This window comes from Dasypus novemcinctus, chromosome 3 (assembly GCF_030445035.2).
Source record: "Dasypus novemcinctus isolate mDasNov1 chromosome 3, mDasNov1.1.hap2, whole genome shotgun sequence".
NCBI classification, from domain to species: Eukaryota; Metazoa; Chordata; class Mammalia; order Cingulata; family Dasypodidae; genus Dasypus; species Dasypus novemcinctus.
This window is the reverse complement of record NC_080675.1, coordinates 146,976,210-147,000,774: the sequence shown is the minus strand read 5'-3', so window position 1 is coordinate 147,000,774 and position 24,565 is coordinate 146,976,210. Positions and strand designations below refer to the sequence as shown.

Sequence of the window (24,565 nt, the reverse complement as noted above, 5' to 3'; positions counted from 1 at the left end):
TAAATCATAAACAAAATATAAATGCAAAAAGATTGACACAAAAATGACATATTTAAAGTAAAAGAAACTATTTAAAATGAAAGACACAAGAAAATCTTGGCCCTCAACAGAAAAAAATAGTTATACTGTTTTTTGGGTGACGCCATCTTCATGAGTATGTCACATCTGATTGTATGGTCATTTTTTTAATCTCATGATTGATGAGCTCATATTAGGAGTAGGAGAACATCATCTCTGTCATTTTCTTTTTTTTGCTTGTACTTATTTATATCATTGGAATGAATCTTCAATCAGCATATTTTTTGCTAGAATCTTTTTATGAGAGCTAAGCTAGTTAAAATCAAATAATACAGTATATAAATAGACAAATCCATTTAACTGGTGACATAAACTGCAATTCACCTGAAATTGATAAATAAGTGAGAGAACTTCTGTCAGTTCTTCCATGCCATATTACTTCTGCTCTTCCCTCTGGTTATCTCATTGACCCCATGTGACACCTGACTGGCTGTCATGGCTTGAATGAAGTGGCAGTCTATATGAAACTTAATTTTTTTTTTTAAACATAAATTATCTAGATACAACAGTGGACTATCTTAAGTACTTTTTGATATGACTGTATCCTATATTGGAAACCACTGGAAGCAATATGTTTCTAGTAGCCTGGCCTTCAATTTAACCATTACATGTTGCTCAAATTTTTCTTTAGATATTTCCTAACACAAGGTTGCATTTCAGCTAGACTCACTTTGTCCTCTAAAACATGATGTTTGATTCTGAACATTATGACTGTAAATGGATATTTCCATAATGTAAATTATGCAAACAAGCATTTGATATGAATTTATTCTCTATTTCCCTTTAAAATTAAATTTAACCCAGAATACTTTTATGAATTATTCCTTTATAATTGGCTTGCATTTTGTTGGAGTCATGCGAATGATTCAAACATTTAAACTTTTAAAATTATTTGAAAAATAGACTCTAAACTAGATGTTGATTCAGGACCTCTGAAAGTGTATCTATCAGATTACTAAAGCATACCATTGTCTTAGTTAGAATGCTTCCTAATTTTCAGAAAACACATAGTTAAATTCTTACAACTAGACCAGATTTATCTGTAGGATCTCACTAGACAAGGATACAGAGATTCTTATGTACAGGGAATTTCAAAAAGGGCTTTTAGATGGAGTGTTCAGCTATGTTAAATGCCTTTGGAGAGGTTCTTGTTAACTCATATGAGACATTTTAGTAGGGAGCAGATGCCAGAATGCAACAGTGATTAGGGGATGACAGAGTGAAGGCAGTATGTAAATTACATTTCAAAAAGTTTATTTATGATAGAAAGAAGATGTGGGATCTAGGATGGGTTGATTAAAAGAGGAGAGAAGTGAACATGAGAATATTTTGTTAGAAAGCTCTTGTAGGTGCACATAAGAGATAGGAAAATGGGTGTACTGGGTTCCTGAGTAAACGAGTTTATGGGATATAGAACACAAGTGGAGGGATTAGTTAATGACTTTAGGAGGAGCACTTTGAGACTGGAGAGAAGGAGAGAAGGGTGTTCCAGATGATGTCTCATAAGAAGTTCCTGATCTTAGATAGTATTCCCAATGACCCTGTAGGTTTAAAAAAACAAATATTTACCAATGGTACCATAAAATTACAGAGGAAAGTATTTCTTAAATATATCTAAACATAAAACTGTCACTAGGATACTTGATTAAAAAGAAAAGAAATACAGATAAAAATATCGATTCCAAGGCTCTTCCCTTGGAGATTTCATTCAGTAGATCTGAAATAGACAGTACAGTGAAAGGGTATTCTAGGATGAAATGGATTTAGAAAGGGATAGAGTTTTGAAACACTATAGTAAATTCAGCAGTAATAAGAAATCCCCTTGAAACATCTCTTTATGACAAGTGATATAGTACTGAAAGAAGATCTTGAAAAGCACTTTGCACAGTAAATACTCAATAAATTTTAGTTATAGTTATAATATTACATATTTCTTATTTCTCTGAAAACTAAGTACTCCGTATTTGTACTGATGAATTTGCTTGTCTAGAATTTTGGAATGATAAGGGCTTTGAGAACACAAACTGTAATTTGTGGTGTTTTTATTTTTACAGGATTTTCTCCCTTCTCTCAGCAATACTACATTTGGGTAATATTTGTTATAAAAAGAAGACATACCGGGATGACTCCATAGATATCTGTAATCCTGAAATTCTACCTATTGTCTCAGAGTTATTAGAAGTGAGTGATTATATTCTCAGTTGTCTTTTCAAATACTGGGTAACTTCTCCTTGTTATTTTGTTTGATCTGTAGGTTAATGCTTTTCATTAATAAGTAATGTTTGTGGGGAACTGATATGGCTCAAGCAGTTGAGTTCCTGCTTTCCACATGGGAGGTCCCGTATTTAGTTTCTGGTGCCTCCTAAAAACAAAACAAATGGGAAAACTAACTTGGGGAACTGATGTGGCTTATTGGTTGAGCGCTGCCTTCCCGCATATGAGGTCCTGGGTTCAATCCCTGGCCCCCGGTACCAAAAAAAAAAGTAATGTTTGTCTCAAAGACAGATTTTTCTCTTGATATCTCCCTTTCTTTGCTATTGCTGTATCTTTAGAAGATTTAGGTTTTCTCCCTTGTCTCCCCTTCCCCCAGGCATTTGTAATCCCTCTATTTGTTGTATAGGATGAGTACTTCCACCAGACTATATAATGTTCTGGGCCTCTTCTAGTTTGCTCCTTCTGTATTTGAGATTTCTTTTCATAGTGAGATATTATTTAGTTCATTTTATTTGAAAATGGGGCATCTGGATGGGTGGAGAGAAAAGATTCTGCTTTTCATTTCTTCATTTGTTTCTACTTGCTTTTTCCTACATCAAGGTCTTTATTACCTTTTTCTTTCTTCTTAGAGTGATGCTTTCTCATATTTTCCCAGCTAATTTCTCACCTTAATTGTTTAACTCCAGTGTACATGTATAAAAATGAGAATTGTTCTAGAGTACAGTTTTTATGTGCCGATCCTTTTTCCTTTAGTTTTAGAGTCCACTTATTTCCCGAGTAACTTAGATCAATACCTTTTCCTCCCATGCACTTCATTGAAATTGTTTCATACATTTGTAATACAGTTAGGTTCTTTTGTCACAATCTGCTTTTCTTCCTGGGATCCCCAGACTTCCTACATGATTTTTTAAAAGTTTCATGCATTAAGTTCACTATTTTTGATGTAAAGTTCTGTAAGTTTTGATAAATGCATAATGTCATGTATCCACCATTACAGTATCAACAGATCTCCTGTGCTTCACCTGTTCAACCCCTCCCCCACAAACTTCTGGCAACCATTGATCTTTTACTGACTCTCTAATTTTGCCTCTTCCAGAACATCATATAATCATTCAGTATATAGCCTTTTCAGATTGACTTCTTTCACTTGGTCATATGCATTTAAGATTCATCTATCCCTTTTCATGGCTTGACAGCTTATTTGTTTTTATCACTGAATAATATTCCAGTGCATGATTGTATAGTTTTTTTTAATCCATTCACCGTTTGAAGGATGTCTTGACTACTTCCATTTTTGGAGATTATGAATAGCCTGCTTTTTTGTATTAAATATTATTCATCTTTCAACTCTTGGTTCATATAACTCTTCATGGGGTTTGACCTTATTAAATGTTCTAAACCCACCCTCTTAGAATAAAGCATTTGCTTCTACTTAGCATACTTTGGTTTGTGTTTTTTTGTGGCATTAAGTTAATTGTTTACTAGCTTGCGTGCATTTTAAGGCTGCAGCATTCTTTTTGAGCAATGACTGCCTCTTCCCTATTTATCTAACCTAGCAGTGTTGTTGTTTTTTTTTGTACATGACTGGGTATTGCTCATAACTTTAATGGAATAAATTAGCCTGATGGAAGGGGCAGGAGGAGGGGGTACCTGAATTGGAAGTAGACTCATTCATTGGAAAGAAGTTCTTCAGGGAAGTGGAATGTTATATGTGAAGGTTGTGATATTGAAGATCATGAAGGTCAGAGAATAGATAGTACTTCTATTAGGCATTTTTGGTGTTATTTTCTTCAAGCATTTGGTATTGTGGTAGTACAGGGAATTGTGGATAGTGGTCTTTATTTATAAATCCAGGCTTTCAACAGGTACCAAGGTTTCTTGTGCTAGTGTAGTATTCCTTCTTTGGTGGGAGACCGATAAGAACAATTCAGGTAACTAAAAGAGTATTGATAACAAAGGAGAAATTCATTTCTGAGAATTGAACCTTCCAATGTAAAAGTAAATGTTGTTTGCAGGAAATGTAGTTTGACAGCAAATCTCACTTTTGAACCCAAGCTTATTAAGTTCTCTTTTGTTGTTTATAGTTCTGACTGGTTCTAGGATTTGATGTTTGATATTAAGTAGAGAGAAGATAGTTTCTGAGTTCAGATGCTGCAGAAGGTTTTAAAGGATCTACTGTGGTGTCCTACCTATAGTTTGTTCTTAGAAATCATTTAAAGACATGATTGCCACTATTTGTTTAAGATTGGTTATAATAATTGCAACCTTAAGGCTTTGGCTGAGAAAATATAAGTACACAATAACAGATTTAATTAAAAATTTTAACTCTGGTTAGTTATGAAGATTTTAGTCTCTCCCTGTCCCAAGGTGATTCAATTCAATGATTTTGTTTTTTCAACAAAAATGGTTTAAAAATAATGGTTTAATTTATATATATATATGTATATATATTTCCAGTTATATAATTACCTTAGTCAAAAATGAATGTTTGAGTCTTTTGTTTACTCAAGCCTTTGGGTGCAGCGTTTCTACTTGTGCAATAATTGAAATGTGAACAAGCTCCAGTAGTAGTTTAATTGTGGGTAATTGTAGAGAATGTTTTGGTGTGAGATAGATATTAGAACCATCTCCATTATCAAAAACTTTAATTTTTAGGAGATTTATGTATTTTGAGTTTTCTTTAACAAAATTAACAGCTCTTGATGTAATATAAAGAATGGGTTTTTAATATACATGACCCTTTTTCAATAAGGTAAATATGATCAACTTTATAGATTGGATATCGAACCCATTGCTCCTTGTTTTTTATTAATAAAAATTTATTTTTAAAATTAATTTAATCTTGTACAACAAAGAATATTTGGAAAATCTTAAGAAGTAGCTGATTAAAAATAACAGGAACTCAGTAATATTTTCTTTAGGACATTTATCAAATATAATAGACAGGGTAAGTGTGCTTTATGTGATTTTGTGTATATTATGTAAAGCTTGGTCAGATTTTAGTTCTTACATTAAGCTAACTCCTTAAAATGAATTGAGTAGTATGTCGTCCTTTCATTGTTTTTGTTTTTTTTCCTGTGTTTAAAAAGTAGATCATTAGTAGAGAATAATGTTTCTTAAAGGTTTGAATGATGCCAACTTTAAGACCAAGTGTATTTTTGATACCTTTTTCAGTTTGTTGCATGTTAGTTAATTTGTTTGGATTTTCAAAGTGGGCTTGAGTTAATTTTGATAATTTGTGTTATTTAGGTTGTCATGTGTCGCATCAAATTTTTGAAATTTGCTACTTTTGAGTTGTTTGCAAATATTTTATTAATGCCTTAAAATTTTTTATCTGACTGTGGCACTAGTTTTCCGTTTGTGTTTATTAAATTTTTTTCTTTAGATTTGTGTGAGATTTGTCTTTCATCTCTTATTTTCAAATTATTGGCTTTTAGATTTATCAGAACTATCATTTTACTTATGTATTAATTTTTGTTTTAGTCCATTTTCTTCTTTTTTCCCTTTAAAATTATGAAATGTTTTGGCAGACAATGTTATATAGAAAACAGTAAACACTTATGTACCTACAACTCAGGCCAAGTAATAAAATATTGAAGCCACTGTGTGGTCTGCTCCTTCAGAGAGTAAATGCTTTTCATGAATTTTGTGTTTATCATTCCCATTCTTGTTTTTTATATTTTTGGTCAGTCAGATATGTTTCCATAAGAATATGTAGTTTTGTTTTACATGTTTTCAGACTTAATATAAATGTGTACTATATGTATCCTTCTGCAACTTGACTTTTTCATTCCATATTATGAAATGAATGATTTTGAGAATTTTTTCAGTGTTGATCTATATATTCTAGATTATTTTTTTTTTCATGGTTGCATAAGAGTCCATTGTATGACTATAACAGTTCAACTCTTTGTTTATGGTTATTGAGTTTGTTTGTAATTTTTCTTTTATAAATACATTGCAGTTGTCATTTGTAGACATAACTCCTGGCAAACATATGTAAGAATTATTCTAGGATACAGTCTAAGGAGTAGAATTTCTGGGTTATGCATATACATACTTTTTGCTTTACTGATATAAAAAAATTATTCTTTACAGTGGTTGTTCCAATTTATACTTTCCCTTCAATATATGAAAGTGATCTTTGCCCCACATTTTTGCCAGCTTTAAGTTTGTTCCTTTAAAAAAATCTGTTAAGTCTACTGCCTAGATAATTTTCTTGTAAATTTACTTTTGACAACAATTTTTAAACTAGAATTATACTGCAAAATTTAACTTTGTTTTTTATTACATTTATTTTTCTTATTTTTTTCCTTTTTGTGTAATTTGTTATTTTATTTTTTACTCAAAGTTTTTTAGACGTATCTAAAAGTTCGAAGTCTTATTTTTGATCTTTATAGTTATACTGGAATTTTGGGAAGAAATGTTCCTCAATTTCCAGAGTTTGAAATTTGGAAATTGCTAACTGCCATAGTTTTACAAACTCTTTTTCTCCTTGTAATTTAATATTTTTTTGTTTGATATATTTTTACATTATATTCTTTGCATAAAATTTTATGAAATGTATTTACTATATATGGATGCTTTTATGAAATGCCCCTGTTTTACCATTTCATGTCCATCCATGTGGTAAAAATCAAAAGTCTGATAATACCAAGTATGGCCAAGGTTTGAAAAAATAGGAGTTCTCAGTGTTGCTGCTGAGAGTGCAGATTAGTATAAAACTGTGTGTAGAAGTTTGCCAATATCTTGTAAAGCTGAAAAGGTGTACCTTACAACCTGGTAACTGCACTTTTAGGTACATTTATCATCAGACTCTTTTTTTTTTTTTTTTTTTTAAAGATTTATTTATTTATTTCTCTCCCCTTCCTCCCCACCCTGGTTGTCTGTTCTCTGTGTCTATTTGCTGCGTCTTCTCTGTCCGCTTCTGTTGTTGTCAGTGGCACGGGAATCTGTGTTTCTCTTTGTTGCGTCATCTTGTTGTGTCAGTTTTCCGTGTGTGCGGCACCATTCCTGTGCAGGCTGCACTTTCTTTTGCGCTGGGCAGCTCTCCTTATGGGGCGCACTCCTTGCGTGTGGGGCTCCCCTATGCGGGGACACCCCTGCGTACCACAGCACTCCTTGCGCACATAGTACTGCACATGGGCCAGCTCCACATGGGTTGGGTCAAGGAATCCTGGGGTTTGAACCACAGACCTCCCATGTGGTAGATGGACGCCCTAACCACTGGGCCAAGTCCGCCGCCCCAGACAGACTCTTGAACTCATATGCAAGAATATTCATCCTGGGTTATTTTCTAATAGTACAAGATTATAAGTAGTTTAAATGACTACAAGTAGGGGAATGGTGTAACTTCCCACACTGTCATAAATTTATGTGTGAAATTTTATGTAGTAGTTAAAATGAATAATCTTGATTTATATGATCAAGATAGATCTGAAAAACATGGGCAATATGATACCATATATGTAAGAATAAAATAAACATTATAATATAATATGGTATTTATAAATAATCTAATATGTATAAAAGTATAAAAAGATCAACTGAAATGATATATATAGGATGCATGTTAGTATTTGCCTCCGGGAAGGAAAAACAAAGGAAGGCTCATTTTTGGAATAGTCAACTTTATCTTTTTTTTTTTTTAAGTTTTATTTGTTTATTTATTTATTTCTCCCCCCCCCCCACCCCACAGTTAATCTGCTCTCTGTGTTCATTCACCGTGTGTTCTTCTGTGTCCGCTTGTGTTCTTGTTAGCAGCACCAGGAATCTGTGTTTCTTTTTGTTGCGTTATCTTGCTCCGTCAGCTCTCTGTGCGTGCGGCGCCACTCTTGGACAGGCTGCACTTTTTTCACGCAGGACGGCTCTCCTTGTAGGAGCTCACTCCTTGCACGTGGGACTCCCTTACACGGGGGACACCCCTGCATGGTACGGCACTCCATGGGCACCTCAGTACTGCATGCGGACCACCTCACCACATGGATCAGGAGGCCCTGGGTTTGAACCCTGGATTTCCCATGTGATAGGCAGATGCTCTAACTGTTGAGCCAAATTTGCTTCCCTCAACTTTATCTTAAACTTTTATATTTGAAAAATAAAACAAACACCTGAAACACACACACACACACACACACACACACACACCCACACACACCCATTGGAATGTTGCTGGCTTTTGGAAAGTCCTGTAACTTTCTAGTACTTGTCTCTTGGCTGATTGTTTTTGACTGATCTTTTAAAAATGGTTTTTGTACTCTCCTGTACTTTTTAATTCTGTACAGTGAAGCATGTTTCTTTATTTTTATCACAAAATATACTTTAAAAGAGCCATTTATCCTGGTTATCCTCTTTGAGTGGCACACTTAACTTCTACTTGGGCCTTTTATTTAAATTGACAGTATAATTTTTTTCTGTTTTCTTTTTTCTCTGTTCTGTATTTGGTAATCTCATTAAGTTTTCCCCCTCTATTTGGCCTTTCAGTAAAATAATTCAATACTTTATCATAAAAGCTATATATTGAATTTACTTTTCTGCTCTGTAGGTCAAAGAAGAGATGCTATTTGAAGCATTAGTTACCAGGAAGACTGTGACAGTGGGAGAAAAGCTTATATTACCATACAAGCTGCCAGAGGTATGAATAGATTTTCTTTGAAATCAAAGGACTTGGAGCGTTTTTAAAAGTTTAGGTTTGTGTTTTTCCTCTTAACAGAAAGAAAATGATTGCAACAAAGAATTTTGATTAAAATATTTTTAAGGCCCTAGAAATTTTGATCTTGACTGTTCCATTGATTTGGAAACTTAAAGTTGTTTGTAATTTTAAGCAGTTTTTCTCCAGAGATCTTAATGGTTTCACCACTCTTAATTTTTATAATAATAATATCATATATTAAAAGGTGCTAGGTTGAATTATAAATGGATAGTATTTGACCCAGTTGATTATTCCTTTTTGAGACAATTTTCTTTACTTAGCTCCTAGGATTCATACTATTTTTTATTTATTCCTTTATTGTTGGCCACTCCTGCCCAGTCCTTTTTGCTTGGTGTTTTTTTCTGACAGTTAAAAGACAGGATGCTTTAGAGTCTTTGTCTCTTCATCTTTATGTTCTTTAGGGTATTTTGGCCAATCCCATGGCTTTAAATATTATCTGTATACTGAGGCTTCCAGGTGAGATTCATTGCTATAGTGAGTCATTATCACTGCTGCTGCTATTATTATGCTCCTCAGTCATGTAAGGGTAGGAAAAATGTTTGGAAGCTGCTATTTTATAGAGTATTTTGTGAAAGTGATGAGAAATCAAATCATGACAATTATTATAAAAATAGGACAGAATTGTGGGGTTAGAAGACACAGATGGGGAAATTGTGATTGAAATCTCTAGGGGGAGAATGGGGAGCATTATTTTACTGTTCTATCTGAAGAGAATTAGAAAGCGCTTTAAAGTGTTCTAAGCAAGAAGGATGCATTAGATTTTTTTTTTTTAAGAATCACTGGATACTGCATGAAGAATCAGTTGGAGGAGGATGTATTAGTTTTCTAAGGCTGTGTAACAAACTTAGTAGCTTAACACAACACAGTTTATTATCTTACAGTTTCTGTAGGCTACAAGTCTGGTCTCTTCCCAGACTGGCATCTGGGCAAGGTGTTGACCAGGAAAGCTTTCTCATCCGAGGCTCCGGGGCTTCCTCCAATTTGACAGATTGTTGTCAGAATTCAATTCCTTGTGGATGTAGGACTGAGTTTCCTCCTTTCTTGATGGCTGTCAGTCAGGGACCATTCTCAGCTACTAGGGACAGCTTGCCATTCTCTAGCATGTGGCCTTGTCCACAATGTGGCATTTTGTTTCTTAAATGTCAGCAAGTGAATCTCCGATGGAAGGGCCTAAACCTCTCTTTTAAGAACTTTCTCTGATTAAGTCAGTCCAATCCAGGATAATCTTCCTTTTGAATAACTAAAAATATCAACTGATTTGGATCCTTAATTATATCTGCAAAATTCTTTCACCTTTGTCATATAACATAAGCTAATTACGGAATGATATCCATCAATCCCATACTTAAGGGGAGGAGATTATATACTGCGTGTATGTGAGGGGATGGGAATCTTAGGGCCATGTTGGAATTCTGCCTAACACAGATGCCAAGAGTGATTGTAGAGAGATGAGTTAAGAGGCTGTAGTAGTATTCTTGGGGAGAAAATGTTTGTTTTGTCTAGGATGATGACCAACTAGTAGGGCCAAATGGATGGAATTAAAAAGAAAAAAACTTAGATTGTAAAATCAGCAGGACCAGATAATGATTTGAGTAATAGGAGGAAAAAAGGAATGTCAAAGTTGAGTTTTAGTTTGTACAACATTAAATATATGGGTACTCTTTAGTGAGATAGGAAACACTAAATGGGTTCTTTTTTTGGTGGGAAAATGTTAATTGGTATGGGGGCTTATGAAATTAACCTGGAACTGCAATATTCAAGTGGAAATATGGGGTAGGCAGGACTTCATTTCAGAGAAAAGAGGCTAAAAGACTAATATTGGGAGCTACAGGATAAATAGGTATTATCTTGGTTTGTATATGTCCGTATGGATTCTTTCTGATTGGTATTTTATTATAATGGTACTTCCTTTTATTTATTTATTTATTTAATTCCCCCCCTCCCCTGGTTGTCTGTTCTCTGTGTCTATTTGCTGCGTCTGTTTCTTTGTCCGCTTCTGTTGTCGTCAGCGGCAGGGGAAGTGTGGGCGGCGCCATTCCTTGGCAGGCTGCACTTTCTTTCGCGCTGGGCGGCTCTCCTTACGGGTGCACTCCTTGCGTGTGGGGTTCCCCTACGTGGGGGACACCCCTGCGTGCTGCGGCATTCCTTGTGCGCATCAGCACTGCACATGGGCCAGCTCCACACGGGTCAAGGAGGCCTGGGGTTTGAACCGCAGACCTCCCATGTGGTAGATGGATGCCCTAACCACTGGGCCAAATCCGTTTCCCAGTGGTACTTCTTATAAGCAATAAATAAGTGGGTTTCGGTTTTTAATTAAATCTAAAAGTCTTTTAATTAGAAAATTCTACCCGTTTAGATTTTTGCACCTCTCTGTTTTTATGTCTTAGGCTCATTTATTTAGTTGAAAATATTTTACTGTTGCTGTATTTGATAATATTATCTCCCTCCTCCCCCTCCACCCCCGGGAAAAACAAGATGACATTCTACTATATATAAATTCTATTGATTTCCTTTTTTGTTTTTTTTTTAAAGATTTATTTTTTATTTATTTCTCCCCCCGCCTCTTGCCCCCAGTTGTCTGCTCTCTGTGTCCATTCGCTGTGTGTTCTTCTGGGACTGCTTCTATCTAACTTACTAGCGGCACCCAGAATCTGTGTTTCTTTTTGTTGCATCATCTTGTTGTGTCAGCTCTTCTTGAGTGTGGCACTATTCTTGGGCAGGCTGCACTTTCTTTCGTGCTGGGTGGCTCTCCTTACAGGGTGCACTCCTTGTGCATGGGGCTCCCCTACATGGGGACACCCCTGCGTGGCAGGGCACTCCTTTCACATATCAGCACTGTGCATGGGCCAGCCCCACATGGGTCAAGGAGGCCCCGGGTTTGAACTGCGGACCTCCCATGTGGTAGACAGACGCCCTATCCTTTGGTCCAAGTCTGCTTCCCTCCTTGTTATTTTTAAGATAGCTTGTTATAACTAATTATAGGGTCACATTCTTTTCTCTCCCAGAAATCTGTAAACATTTTCCAATTATTTTCAAGTTTCCAGTGTTGAGGATTCTGAATTAGATGGTAGTTTTCTCTTCCCTATGTACGTAGGCAATGGTTTGGGTAAGAAATTTTTGGTCTGGAAACTTGAATGTTTTATCTTTTGTCACCTTGGAATTCAAAAATTTTTACCCAAATGAGTCTAGATACCTAAAATTTTAATCCTTCTTGTGATTTTTTTAAATTTGAAAGCCTATACCTTCAAGTTAGATTTAAGTGTTATTTCTTTAATTCTTTCTCCTCATACTTCTGTTTCTTTTTAAGTGGAAACATGCCTTTCATTCTTTTTTTTTTCTCTTTTAAATTTTTATTCTTTCTCCTCCATTATTTTCATTTCTTTGCCTTTGTCTTTGTGCTTAATTCCTCAAGTAGATTTTTAGATAGCATGTCCAATTTTATTTGGTGTGGTACCTCTTTTATATTTTTACTGTCTCTAAAATTTAAAAAAATATTGGCAGTCATGATTTTCATTTCTGATTGACAACATTTGTATTTCTGGGTTATATTTTTTAACTGACATTGTATTTTTAAGTATCTTTTCTATCTTAAGAACTAAATTTCCATTTTAAAAGGTTGATATATGAAGAACTCATGCCAGTTTGGCTTAATTTCCTTGATGTATAAATGGATCAGACTGAACACTTTCAGGTAGAGAAGAGAACTTAAAACAGAAATAGAAAGTAAGCCAGGATGTCAAGGATACCAGAATTAATAGAAATGGAAAGTGAGCCAGGATGTCAAGGATACCAGGATTGATAAGCAGCGGCAGGCCTCTTGTTGGAGTCACATTGATTTTTAAGAAATTTATCATGCTTCATTGATGTAAATGTATGCTGCATCTACCTACATAAAAAGGTACCCAAGCATGGTCAAAGAGATGTCACTCTTTTTGTTGGCTTTCTTTTTCTTAGTTAGCTCCTTTCAGGAGAAAATAGATTCCAAAAACTCTTTTAAACTTGCTTACTTAAAACTCTTCTGGCTAGTACCAGCCCCTGTTTGTTATGCCTCCTTGCATTCCCAGAAAGACTAAGTAGTGAATTGTATTGAACATTGAAATAGGTGACCTGGATTTAAAGTCTGTTTTTGATGCTAACAGTGAATCCTTGGCAGTTTAGCTTGTTTGTACCTCAGCTTCACAAAGTTCCCACTTGCCAGATTTGGGACATTTTTAGCATTGAAAAGTAATTATCTTAGCAATGTAAGGGTGGTTCAATGTAAGAAAATCAACGTGATATACTGTAGAATGGGGGGGTGTGGGAAAAAAATCATGATCATCTCAATTGACATAGAAAAGGCATTTGACCAAATCCAGCACCTTTTCTTGTTTAAAAACATCAGAAAACTGGGGATAGAAAGAACCTTCCTCAACATTGGTAAAGCGATTATATGAAGAACCCACAAATAACAACATAAGCAATGGAGAATGACTAGTAGCTTTCCTCCTAAGGTGAGAAACAAGATAAGGATGCCCAGTTTCATGACTGCTATTCAATATTGTACTCAAAGTTCAAAGTGCAGTTAGGCAAGAAAAAGGCATCCAAACTTTTGGAAAGGGAGAATAACATTATCCGTATTTACCTGTGACATTATCCTAAATACAGAAAATCCTGAAGATACTGCAGAAAAGCTGTAAGGGCTAATAAATGAATTCAGCAAAGTGATGGGATACAAGATCAGCATACAAAATTCACTGGTGTTTTTATACCCCAGCAATAACAAACAGAAAAGCAAGTCAACAAAACAATTACATTTACAATAGCAACTAAAAGAATAAAATATCTAGGAATAAAGTTGGCCAATGTTATAAAGGACTCTAAGATACAAAAATTATAAATCATTATTGAAAGAAATTAAAGAAGACCTAAACAAATAGAAGAACCTGTTTTCAAGGACTAGAAGACTTACTATCAGTAAGATGTCAGTACTGCCTAAAGTGATTTACAGATCCAGTGTAATCCCAATCAAAATCCCAATAGCCTTCTTTGTAGAAATGGAATAGCCAGCCATTAAATTCATATGGAAGGGCAGGGGGCCCTGAAAAGCCAAGACCATCTTGAAAAAGAACTACAAAGTTGGAGGATTCATACTTGGTGTTTTAAATACTTATTACAGGGAATAAGTTCAGTTCCTGATGTCTCCTGGAGAAGACAAGCTGGCATGACCGGCAGGCACAGTAAGCTGGTGCAGTAAGATGATGCAGCAGAGAGACAAAGAGGAAAATCAGTGAGAGACACAATAAACCAGGAAGCTGAAGTAGTTTGAGTGATTGAGCGCCTCTCTCCCACGTGGAAGGTTCCGGGTTCAGTTCTTGGTGCCTCCTAAGAGAAGACAAGCAGACACAGGGAACACAAAGCAAATGGACATAGAGAGCAGACAGTGACCACAAACAATGATGGGTAGAGTTGGGCAATAAATAAAATTAATCATTAAAAAAAAAACAAGCTTATTACAGAGTTAAACAGCCAGAAAAAGACAACAAGCAACAACTATCCTTGAATATATAGCAAAATTTGCAGACCACTACAACTCACATATTGGAGTAGGAAATTAAAAACTTTAGAAGCAACTTACCAATTTGAAATTGTCAAATAAAAATATGAAAACTTAACTGACAAAAATAAGTGCCCTTAAAGAAAAAACAGTTGAAAAGCTCGACAATCTTTAATAAAGATTGAAGCAATGAAAAAGAAGGTAGTTATGAAAACAGATAACTTGTAAACACTAGACTGCAATGTAAGAGCAAGAAGGAAGATCAGACCAAGAGCAGGCCCAGCAGATGCTCAACACTGCCACCCACAAGCTCTACCCAATAAAAAGCACACTTCAATATATGCCAGGACGAGAACAAGATCTTGTTGACTTTCAAGAAACCATTACAGAGTTGTTGGGATTTAACATGAAAACTACTGACTATGAAATCATCCATCAGCTAAGGCTTATTATATAAGCTTATGAAGCAGCTAGCAAATGAAAGCTTCCTTCTGATTGTGAGACTGGTCAGAATAACAAATAAAGAAGTTCTGCCTTTTTCATTCAGCCTACAAGAGCTCAGCATCTTGAAGTGGCTACATTGTGAATAAAGTATATTGGAAAACTTTCAAAAAAAAAAACTTATTACAAAGTTATCACAAGACAGCATGGTATCATTGTCTCTCATTGTGTGTCCTTGCTGTGTCTCTTCATTGTGTCATCTCACTGTTTCATCTTGTTGCATCATCTTGTTGGATCATCTTGTCGCATCAGCTCTCTGTGCCAGCTGGTTGCATCAGTTTTCTGTTTTGCTTTTCTTTTTTTGGAGGCATGGGAACCAAACCTGGGACTTTTCATGTGGTAGGTGGGTGCCCAGCTGCTTGAGTCACATCCACTTCCCTGGCCAACTGACTTTTGACAAAGGATGCCAAATCCACTCAGTAGGGAAAGAATAGTTTCTTCATCAAATGGTGCAGGGAAAACTGGATATCCATGTGTAAAGGAATGGAAGTGGGTTCCTACCACATACCATATATAAAAATTAGCTTAAAATGGATTGAATATAAGAGCTAAAACTATAAAACTCTTAGGAGAAAACAGGGAATTATCCTCAGGACCTTGCATTAGGCAATGGATTCCTATACTTTACACCCAAAGCATGAAAAACAAAAGAAAAAAAGATCAATTGGACTTAAAATTTAAACACTTTTGTGCATCAAAAGGCATGAACAAGAGGGGGAAAGACAGCCAACAGAATGTGAAAAATATTTGGAAGCTCTGTATTTGATAAGGAGTTAATGTCTAGAATATATGAAGAACTCCTGAAACTTGACAACAAAAAAAGGCAAAAGTGGATGTGGCTCAAGCATTTGGGTGCCCACTTATCTCATAGGATGTCCCAGATTCGGTTCCTGGTGCTTCCTAAAGAAGACCAGCAAGTCAGTGAGCAGATGCAGTTGCTGATGTGGCGAGCTCATGCAACAAGATGATGCAACAAGAGACATGAGGACAACATAATGAGAGCCATAATAAAGCAGGGAGCGGAGGTGGCTCAAGTGATGAGGTGCCTCCCTCCCACATTGGAGGTCCTCAATTCAGTTCCCTGTGCCTCCTAAAGAGAAGATGAGCAGACACGGGGAGCATGCAGCAGATGGACAGAGAACAGACAGTGACTGCAAACAATGAGAGGGGATGATTAATAAAATAAATCCTTAAAAAAAAAGAAAGAAGACCAGCACACAACAGACACAGCAAATGCAAACAAGAGGATGGGGGAGTGTAGCAGTTTGATATTATTAATGAATTCCAAAAAGAAATATTGGATTATGTTTGTTAACTGGTCTTTTCCTCTGGGCATATGAGATTATATTGGATTATACATGATTAAGTAATCAAGTAAATCTCTTGTGTTAGTAGGGTGTTGAGTCCCTACCTCTTGGTGGGTAGGGACTTTTAGATAAAAGGCATGGTGAAAGAGTTAAAGAGTTCTTAATGTTGGAGTTTTGATGTTGGAGTTTGATGCTGAAGCCTTAAGCTAGAGCTCAGGAAGTAAGCACACAGAGGAAAGAGAAGCAAGCCCCGGGAAGAGAGGACCTGAGCCAGGAGAAGCAGGACCTGGGAAGAGAGGAACCTACAAAGCCTGAACCCTTGCAGACATCTGCAGCCATCTTGCTCCAACACGTGAAAATAAACTTTGGTGAGGGAAGTAACTTATGCTTTATGGCCTGGTATCTGTAATCTCCTACCCCAAATAAATACCCTTTATAAAAACCAACCAGTTTCTTGGTATTTTACATCAGCACCCCTTTGGCTGACTAATACAGGGAGAAATAAATAAATCTAAAAAAAAAAAAGAATTTACAAGAAAAAAATCCATTTTTGTAGGTAACCATTACAGCAACTTTTTGTTTGAAAATAGGTAATTAAAAGGAAGGAATGGCATTAATCCTGACTTTTTAGAAGAAATTCTAGTTCATCCCAGATTCATAGAGAGAAAGTGCCTCTTTATATAAGAATGCTAGTTGATAGGTAGAAGCAATGAAGTATTGCTGCGCCAGTAAAATAATTGACTGGAGGAAGGATCTTCCAGAGATTCTATAGTCTTTGAGTTGTTGGACAATAGGTATTTGCATGGTGCAAAATATAATTGAACTTTGCTTGCCAATCACAAAAGAAAAAAATTGTCTTTATAGTGTAGAGATCTGGCAGTCGTCATCTTGAGTAAGTAGTCAAATTTAGTATCACTGTTGGTAGGTTGATTTGTCATTTTATGCCTTCTGATATGATGGTATATGAGGAACTTAGCATTAACTATGAAGGCTTTTTGCCCAAATTATTTAACTTGAATCTAATCAGACCTTTAACACCTGTTTTATTATTAAAAGAAGTGATAGAGGAATAAGTTAAATGACACATGAGGAAACAGTACATCTAGAATGTGGAACATCATAGAAACAAATAGACTGGTTTCTTAAACTCATTGTCAGTGGTGGGTCAAGGTGGTGGAGGGAATATTCTAGTTTGAAAGCAATGAAAAAGTTAGTCAAATGCCATGCATGAATCTTGATTGGATTCTGGTTGTGAAAAACTAGTTGTAAAATATATTTTTGTGATAACTCAGGATATTTTAATATCAACTAGATATTAGGTGATATCAGGTAATTAATCATTATTAATTTTCCAAGAGTGATAATGACATTATAGTTATGTATGATACTGTCCTAATTTTTAGGAAATACCTGGTAAAAATTTCAGAGTAAAGTGTCATGTTTGTAACTTAAATTCACATGGTTCAGCCAAAAAATTTTGTCATTCACTTATAAAGGAAATATGGCAAATCAAGTATTATTTTATCTGGGTGGTGGGTTTATGGATGATTGTAACTTCTTTTTGAGCTTGGGGTGAGAAGTTAGAGGGAAAAGCCCAAAGCTGAGTTTTACTTCACTCATAGAATTGTTCTGTGAATTTCGGAAGGCGATGCTCATGGAAAGCACTTTGCAAAGTTTAAAGTACTAAACATTTATTCCAATAGGATATCCAGAATTTGATACATGATACGTACTCAGGAAATATGTGTTTAAGCTAAGGTAAAATTTGCTCTGAAATTGCTTAAAAATGGACCATAGTATCGTTATTTTTAATTGCCATAACCTATTTTGTATTTGCTTGCTTCGTAGTAAAGTACCTTTAGAGGATACTTAATAAGTATTGAAGTATGTTTGAATTTAATTGTATTTGTGATCAAAACACAAAAATGGCATTTAATTACTCCTCATACTTTACCTTATAATAGTAATTAAATAAGCTAAAGTATAAGACTGTGGAGAAGCACGGGAAAAATAAAATTAATGTAACCTGTGGACTACGGAAACAGCAATACTATAATATTCTTGCATCAATGCCAAAGATGTGTTAATAATAAGGGGGTATGGAAAAAATATACCAATATGTATGCTATAGACCATGGTGGTAATTTTCTAATAATATTTCTGATATTTTCTAATAATCTGTAACAAATGTTCCACAACAATGTGTAGTGTGTTGGTGGAGGGTTGTTATATGGGAATTCCACACATGTACATGATTGTTTTGTAAGTTCACAACCTCTCTAATAAAAATATATTTTAAAAAAATACTAGCCAAAAAAAAAATAAGCAAAAGTTATAATGATAATAATAGCTTATATTCTTTAGTGCTTAGTATGTACCAGGCATGTTCTAAGTGCTTTACTTAAATTTTTATTCATCACTTACATGACAGGTTGTAATATTATCCCATTTCACTGATGCATAGACTGTAACCTATGAGTTTAAGTAACTTAACCAAGGCCACACAGGAAGATTAATAGAGAAATGTTGATTGGAAGATAGTGTAGATCTTATTGATTGCTTTATACTTCCTTTAAACATCAATACAGAGATATAAATATATGTCTGAATATGCAAGCTTCAAAGTCAGCACTGAGATAATAAATATGTAAATTAAGACCTGTATTCTTCTAGTACCAGGGCTTTACGATAACTATCTCATTATTGTATGTTTGTTGAAAGTTGAAATGATTTCTAAATTGTGAATTGTTTTTCATTAATGGACTATAATTTTAGAAAGGTCTTAGATTTACAGAAAAATATAGCTGCAAGTTTCTATATACATTCCTGCACTCAGTTTCCTCTGCTATTAATATTTTACAGTAGTATGGTATGTTTACTGCAATCAGTGAACCAATATTGATAACATTATTATTAGCTAATGTCCATGGTTTGTTCAGGTTACGTTAGTTTTTACTTCTTGTCATTTTCTTCCAGGATCCCATTCATGATAACACATTACATTTAGTTGTCCTGTCTCCTTAGGCTGTGACAGTTTCCCAGGAGTACTGGTCAGATATTTTAGGATACCACACTATTGAGATTTATCTGATGTTTTATCATGATTAGACTATAGTTATGGGTTTTAGGGGGAAAGATATTAGAGGTAAAGTACCAGTTTTGTCACATCATATTAAGAATACGTACTATCAACAAGATTTATGACTGTTCAAATTGACCTTGATGACTTGACTGAAGTAGGATATGTCAGGTTTTTCCCCTGTGAAATGCTTATTTTCTCTTCTGCCTTAATTGTTATTTTTGGAGGGATGTCACTATGTGCAGCCCACACTTAAGGAGTGGAACTTTAGTGAGGTTTGGTTTAGATTTCATATTGAGACACTTAGAAAACAAAAAAGTAGGAAAGTTGAGTGAAGATATCAATAAAAGGTTTTTCTGAGCTGTGAGTATTCTCTCATAAGTGACATTTTGGATACAGAATTTTGTTTTAAGCAACATTCAAAAAGAACTAAGAAAATAGATTTAGAGCAAATTAGTGTTTTCTCTCCTACAGTGTTAATGGAGTCAGTTGTTGGTGAGTTCAGAGGAACTAGTAGCCAAGGTTTTGTTGCTTTTATGTTAAACTAACTCAAGCCTGTTTACTGCTGCCCCTTCTAGTCTCTGTTTAAAGTTCCTACACTGATCACTCATGAGGTATATAATGGAAGTACCTATTCGGGTGGAGATATCCCACCATCTGAAGATTTGAATCTCCCCCACTTTCTCATTGCTATTATGATTTTTCAAGGACCCTGGTCTTCATGGCCTTGATAATAGTTCTGTTCATATCCATTGCAAGTTTTGAAGAATTGTGTCAAATTTTTAAAATGTTTTCTTGAATTTTTGTCACCACAAATTCATTATATCCATACTCCATTGATTCTACAGTATCATCTAATAAAATCTTTCTACTTTTGTCTTGTATCTTTCTCAACTTTTTGAATATTTTATCCCCCAAAACCTTTTCTTCTCATTCCCGTTAGATTCTTTCAATTCTTAAAACACACACACACACACACACACACACACACAGATAGAAACAAGTTACTTCTCACTTACTTTTCTGTCTACAAGCTTATTTAAATATCTGCCCTTATTTAGTCTTCCGTGTTATGTCAGAGGGAAAAAGAGATTAAAAAGGAGGTATAAAGGAAATTCTTTCACCTATGTGATGAATCAAAGCCTTAGAGAGTTATTTTATCTTTGTTGGTTTTTCCCTGAGCACATATACCTACTCATATTTTATATTAAAATAAACTGTGCTGTGGCTGTATGTCTTCCATATTATTCTTTCTCCTTCTCTTCACAGCCTAACTTAGCCTCTCCTATCTCTCTTTTCCCTTTATGATGTCTCTCCTTCTCCTTCCCTTCCCCTTTTATTTAGAGCTCAGTTCATGTTTCAGTAACATTATCAATTCAAATGTCAAGAAATGTGAGAGGCCAGAGATTTTACTCTATTTACAAGTTAACACAAGTGTGGCTGCTAAAATTTTTTGGATTATTATGGCATGAGACTCCTGGGACAGAGACAGAGGACTATTGGCACAGCAGACTGTATGAACTTCATGTTCACATTGGTTCCCCTTGCTCCCCAAGTCCTACTGGAGTGATGTGGAGAAGTCTGCATAGATGCTGCACATGTAGTGGGTTTGTATCACAGCTGAGGAACCCTTAATTTAATGAAACTCCAGTGTTTTATAAGGTGGTTGTAAGAAAATCTATCTACAGAGGATTGTGGAAAGATGGCAGAGTAAGAATCTCCAGAATTGAGTCCCTCCACTTGAACACAGTGGGGACCCTGCACTCTGCATTCCCCTTAGGCAGAGCTTCCTGATACACAAGAAAATCCCTGTCATATCACTAGCTGGTTACAAAATTGAGAAACAGACATCTGAGTTAAATCTTAGAGTTAACATTTTATACTATTAAAATATGCAGCATGCTACAAAAGATTGCAAGACAAAGAAATGGGAAATAATGGCCTGTACAAAGGAAGAGGATAAAAATCCAGAAAACAGCATTGAAGAAGATCAGACTATGGATTTTCTGAACAAAGATTTATAAAAAAACACTTAAAAATGTTCAAGGAGAAGAAAGAACTAAAGGATATCAAGGAAAAGGAATAAATAATATGAAAAATTTAGTAAAGAGATAGAAGTTTTAAAGAGGAACTAAACAGAACTACTAGAGTTGAAGACTGCAATAACTAAAATGAAAAATTCCCAGGAGGATTCCAACAGCAGATTGGAGCTGTCAAAGAAAGAATCAGTGAACTCAATGAAAAGTCAATTCAAATAAGTCAGGCTAAGGAGCAGAAAGAAAAAAGAATTCTAAAAATTGAAAATATTTCTCCTCAAAGACCTCTGGAACATCAAGCCTACCAAAATACTCATTATGGGAATCTCAGAAGGCAAAGAATGAAAGAGGCAGAAGGAGTGTTCAAAGAAATAATGCAGAACTTCCCAAACTTAAGAGACGTGAATATGCGCGTCTAAGAAACCCAGAGAACACCAAACAGGGTAAACATGAGGAAAAATATACCCCATATATACTGATCAAATTGCCAATTTTGAAGGACAAGGAGTAAGTTCTGAAAACATCAAGAGAAAAGCAACTTGTTATTTCCATGGGGGTCCCAATTAGATTGAGTGCAAATTTCTCATCACAACCCATGGTGGCAAAAAGTCAGATGGCTGAAATACTTAACGTGCTGAAATAAAACAACTGCCAACATACAATTTTATACCTAGCAAGACTTTCTTTCAAATGTGCAAGGGAGATTAAGACATTCCCAGATAAATAAAATCATCACCACTAGACCTGCCCTAAAAAGCAATGCTAAAGAAAATTCTTCAGACTGAAAGGAAGGGGTACTAGACAGTGGTTCAAAGCATCATAAAGAAATAAAAATCTCTGAGAAAGGTAACCACCTGGATAATTATAAATGCCAGTACAATTCTTCTTCTTAGTTCCTACAGGTGCTAAAATGCCTGTGCTTAAAAAGTAAGGATAGATCTATTGTTTTGGACATATGAAGATACAGTTAGTAACAAGTACAAAAAAATAGGGCAGTTGGAGTGATATAAGTAAAGCATGTGTATATTGGTTTTGAAGTCATATTGTTATGAAACCAAATATGCTAATTATATTTTTAAGATGGTAAATTTTTGCCTCATGTTAGCCACAAGGAAAATATATGGAAAGAATATATCCAGATAGAAATGAAAAGACGTGAGAATGGTACAACACAAAAAAATCAAAATATAATATAAATGTAGGCGTTAATGGAAGAATTGAGGGACAAAAAAGGTATGACTTACAAAGTCTAAATAGTAGAATAGCAGAATAAAGTTCTGCTTTATAGATAGCGATTTTAAATGCAAATGGATTAACCTCTCCAGTCTAAAATACTAGAGATTATTGTGAATGACAACCTGAAGACAACCAGAAGTAATTATGGCAGTATTATATGTATGTTTTAATAGTATGATTAGGATTCTATAGATAACTATAATTATATTAATGCAATCTGTGATTATATATTGAATGTTCATTTTGTGTTTATCTTTTTCTAAGAAATTTGTTCATTTGTTGAATGCTCTTCCCCATTTTACCTTGAAGACCCATTTGTTTGATATTGAATTTTCACTTGTATACTTCCCATTAAATCTTCTTTCCTAGAGGAAATACATATATATAAATATTTTAGACCAAGACCTACATTTGTCCCCTCCCTTTTTTATAGCAATTTTAGCCATCCCCATTAGATTTTCTGAGTTGGAATGAGTTAATTAGTACATATTCAAAACTCAATAATAGTGTGTTTATGTTGAGAGAAAAATTAGTTTTTAATTGAGGAGTGTATGCTTTCTTGAATGAGAGCAAAACATACTTTTCTACAGTATCTTAACCAGATTATTGCAAATTCCACTCATATTCCTAATGCTTTTCTTGTCTTGCAGGCTGTGACAGTCAGGAACTCCATGGCTAAGTCTCTATATAGTGCCCTGTTTGACTGGATAGTTTTTCGAATTAATCATGCACTTTTGAATAGTAAAGATTTAGAACAAAATACCAAGGTAAACACGCATTGGATTATATTATGCTTTTTCTCTTAAAAACATTTTAATAAATTTTAATACATGAAATTTAGAACATAACAAAATTATATAGAGTAATAAGTATTGTACTCCTGATGTCTCCATCCTTACTACTATTGGCTTACTGTTTGTAATAAATATTGTTCTATATGCAGGTTTCCAGATCTTTTTTCCTGTTCATTTACATTCTTTAGATGTGCATGTACACAGCTCCAAGTAGAGTAGGGTATTAGAATTTAATCCTATCATCCCTTTAAGAATAGGTAATTTCTGCATGTAAAATATAAAAAAATAGTATAGACATTTATGTACTATGCTATACTGTGCTATGTTATGCTAATGCTAAGCTATATGGTATATAGTAGACAGTGTTCTGATATCTAGTTTCATTCTTAGCCTGCATGAGGTGTAGTAAATGTACTTTTTAGCTTGGGTCTTAAGGCAGAATTCCATTTATTGAGATATAGAAGCCAAAAATAGGAAAAGTTACATTGTTCTCTTGGCATAACCAGGCATAGGTACTTAGGTAACCTTCTGACTTGCTCATAGGCTCTTACCTTGTCTTTTGGAGTTTAGAGATTTCTGAGATTGAAATAATTAGCAACTAACCTAGCTTTCTGCTTTTTTATAATGTAATTCATGGATTTCAGGTATTAAAATGTAATTGTATTTTTTAATGATTCGATAAAAGGAAAAAGATGACGATAAATTAAAGGTTACTAAAATGTTTTTTATTTGTTATATTTTGACTGAATACTAGCCCCCAAAAATCCATTTTTTATTACTGTGTAATGACTTTGAATGTTTTGTAACTTATATTAGGGATATTACTCATGAAATAAATTTGAACCTCATTTTTCAAACCAAAATTTTGTCTTGTTTTACAGACTTTGTCCATTGGTGTTCTTGATATTTTTGGATTTGAAGATTATGAAAATAACAGCTTCGAACAGTTCTGTATTAATTTTGCTAATGAACGTTTACAACACTACTTTAATCAGCATATCTTTAAATTGGAGCAAGTGAGTAGGTTAATGCATGCATGCCTTCCTTACATACACAAACACAAACATTAAGTCAT

General features: G+C 34.7%; 1 protein-coding gene across 3 annotated transcripts in view; it reads left to right on the top strand.

Annotated features, from left to right (window-relative positions):
- MYO9A (myosin IXA) overlaps positions 1 to 24,565 on the top strand; it is a 391,855-nt gene that overhangs the window by 144,846 nt on the left and 222,444 nt on the right. For all 3 annotated transcript variants that reach the window (XM_058294436.2, XM_071214269.1, XM_058294435.2), the window contains exons 8-11: positions 2,133 to 2,259; positions 8,837 to 8,926; positions 23,347 to 23,463; positions 24,372 to 24,506. In XM_058294436.2, coding sequence (XP_058150419.1) covers positions 2,133 to 2,259; positions 8,837 to 8,926; positions 23,347 to 23,463; positions 24,372 to 24,506 — 469 coding nt within the window. The remainder of the gene's footprint in view (positions 1 to 2,132; positions 2,260 to 8,836; positions 8,927 to 23,346; positions 23,464 to 24,371; positions 24,507 to 24,565) is intronic.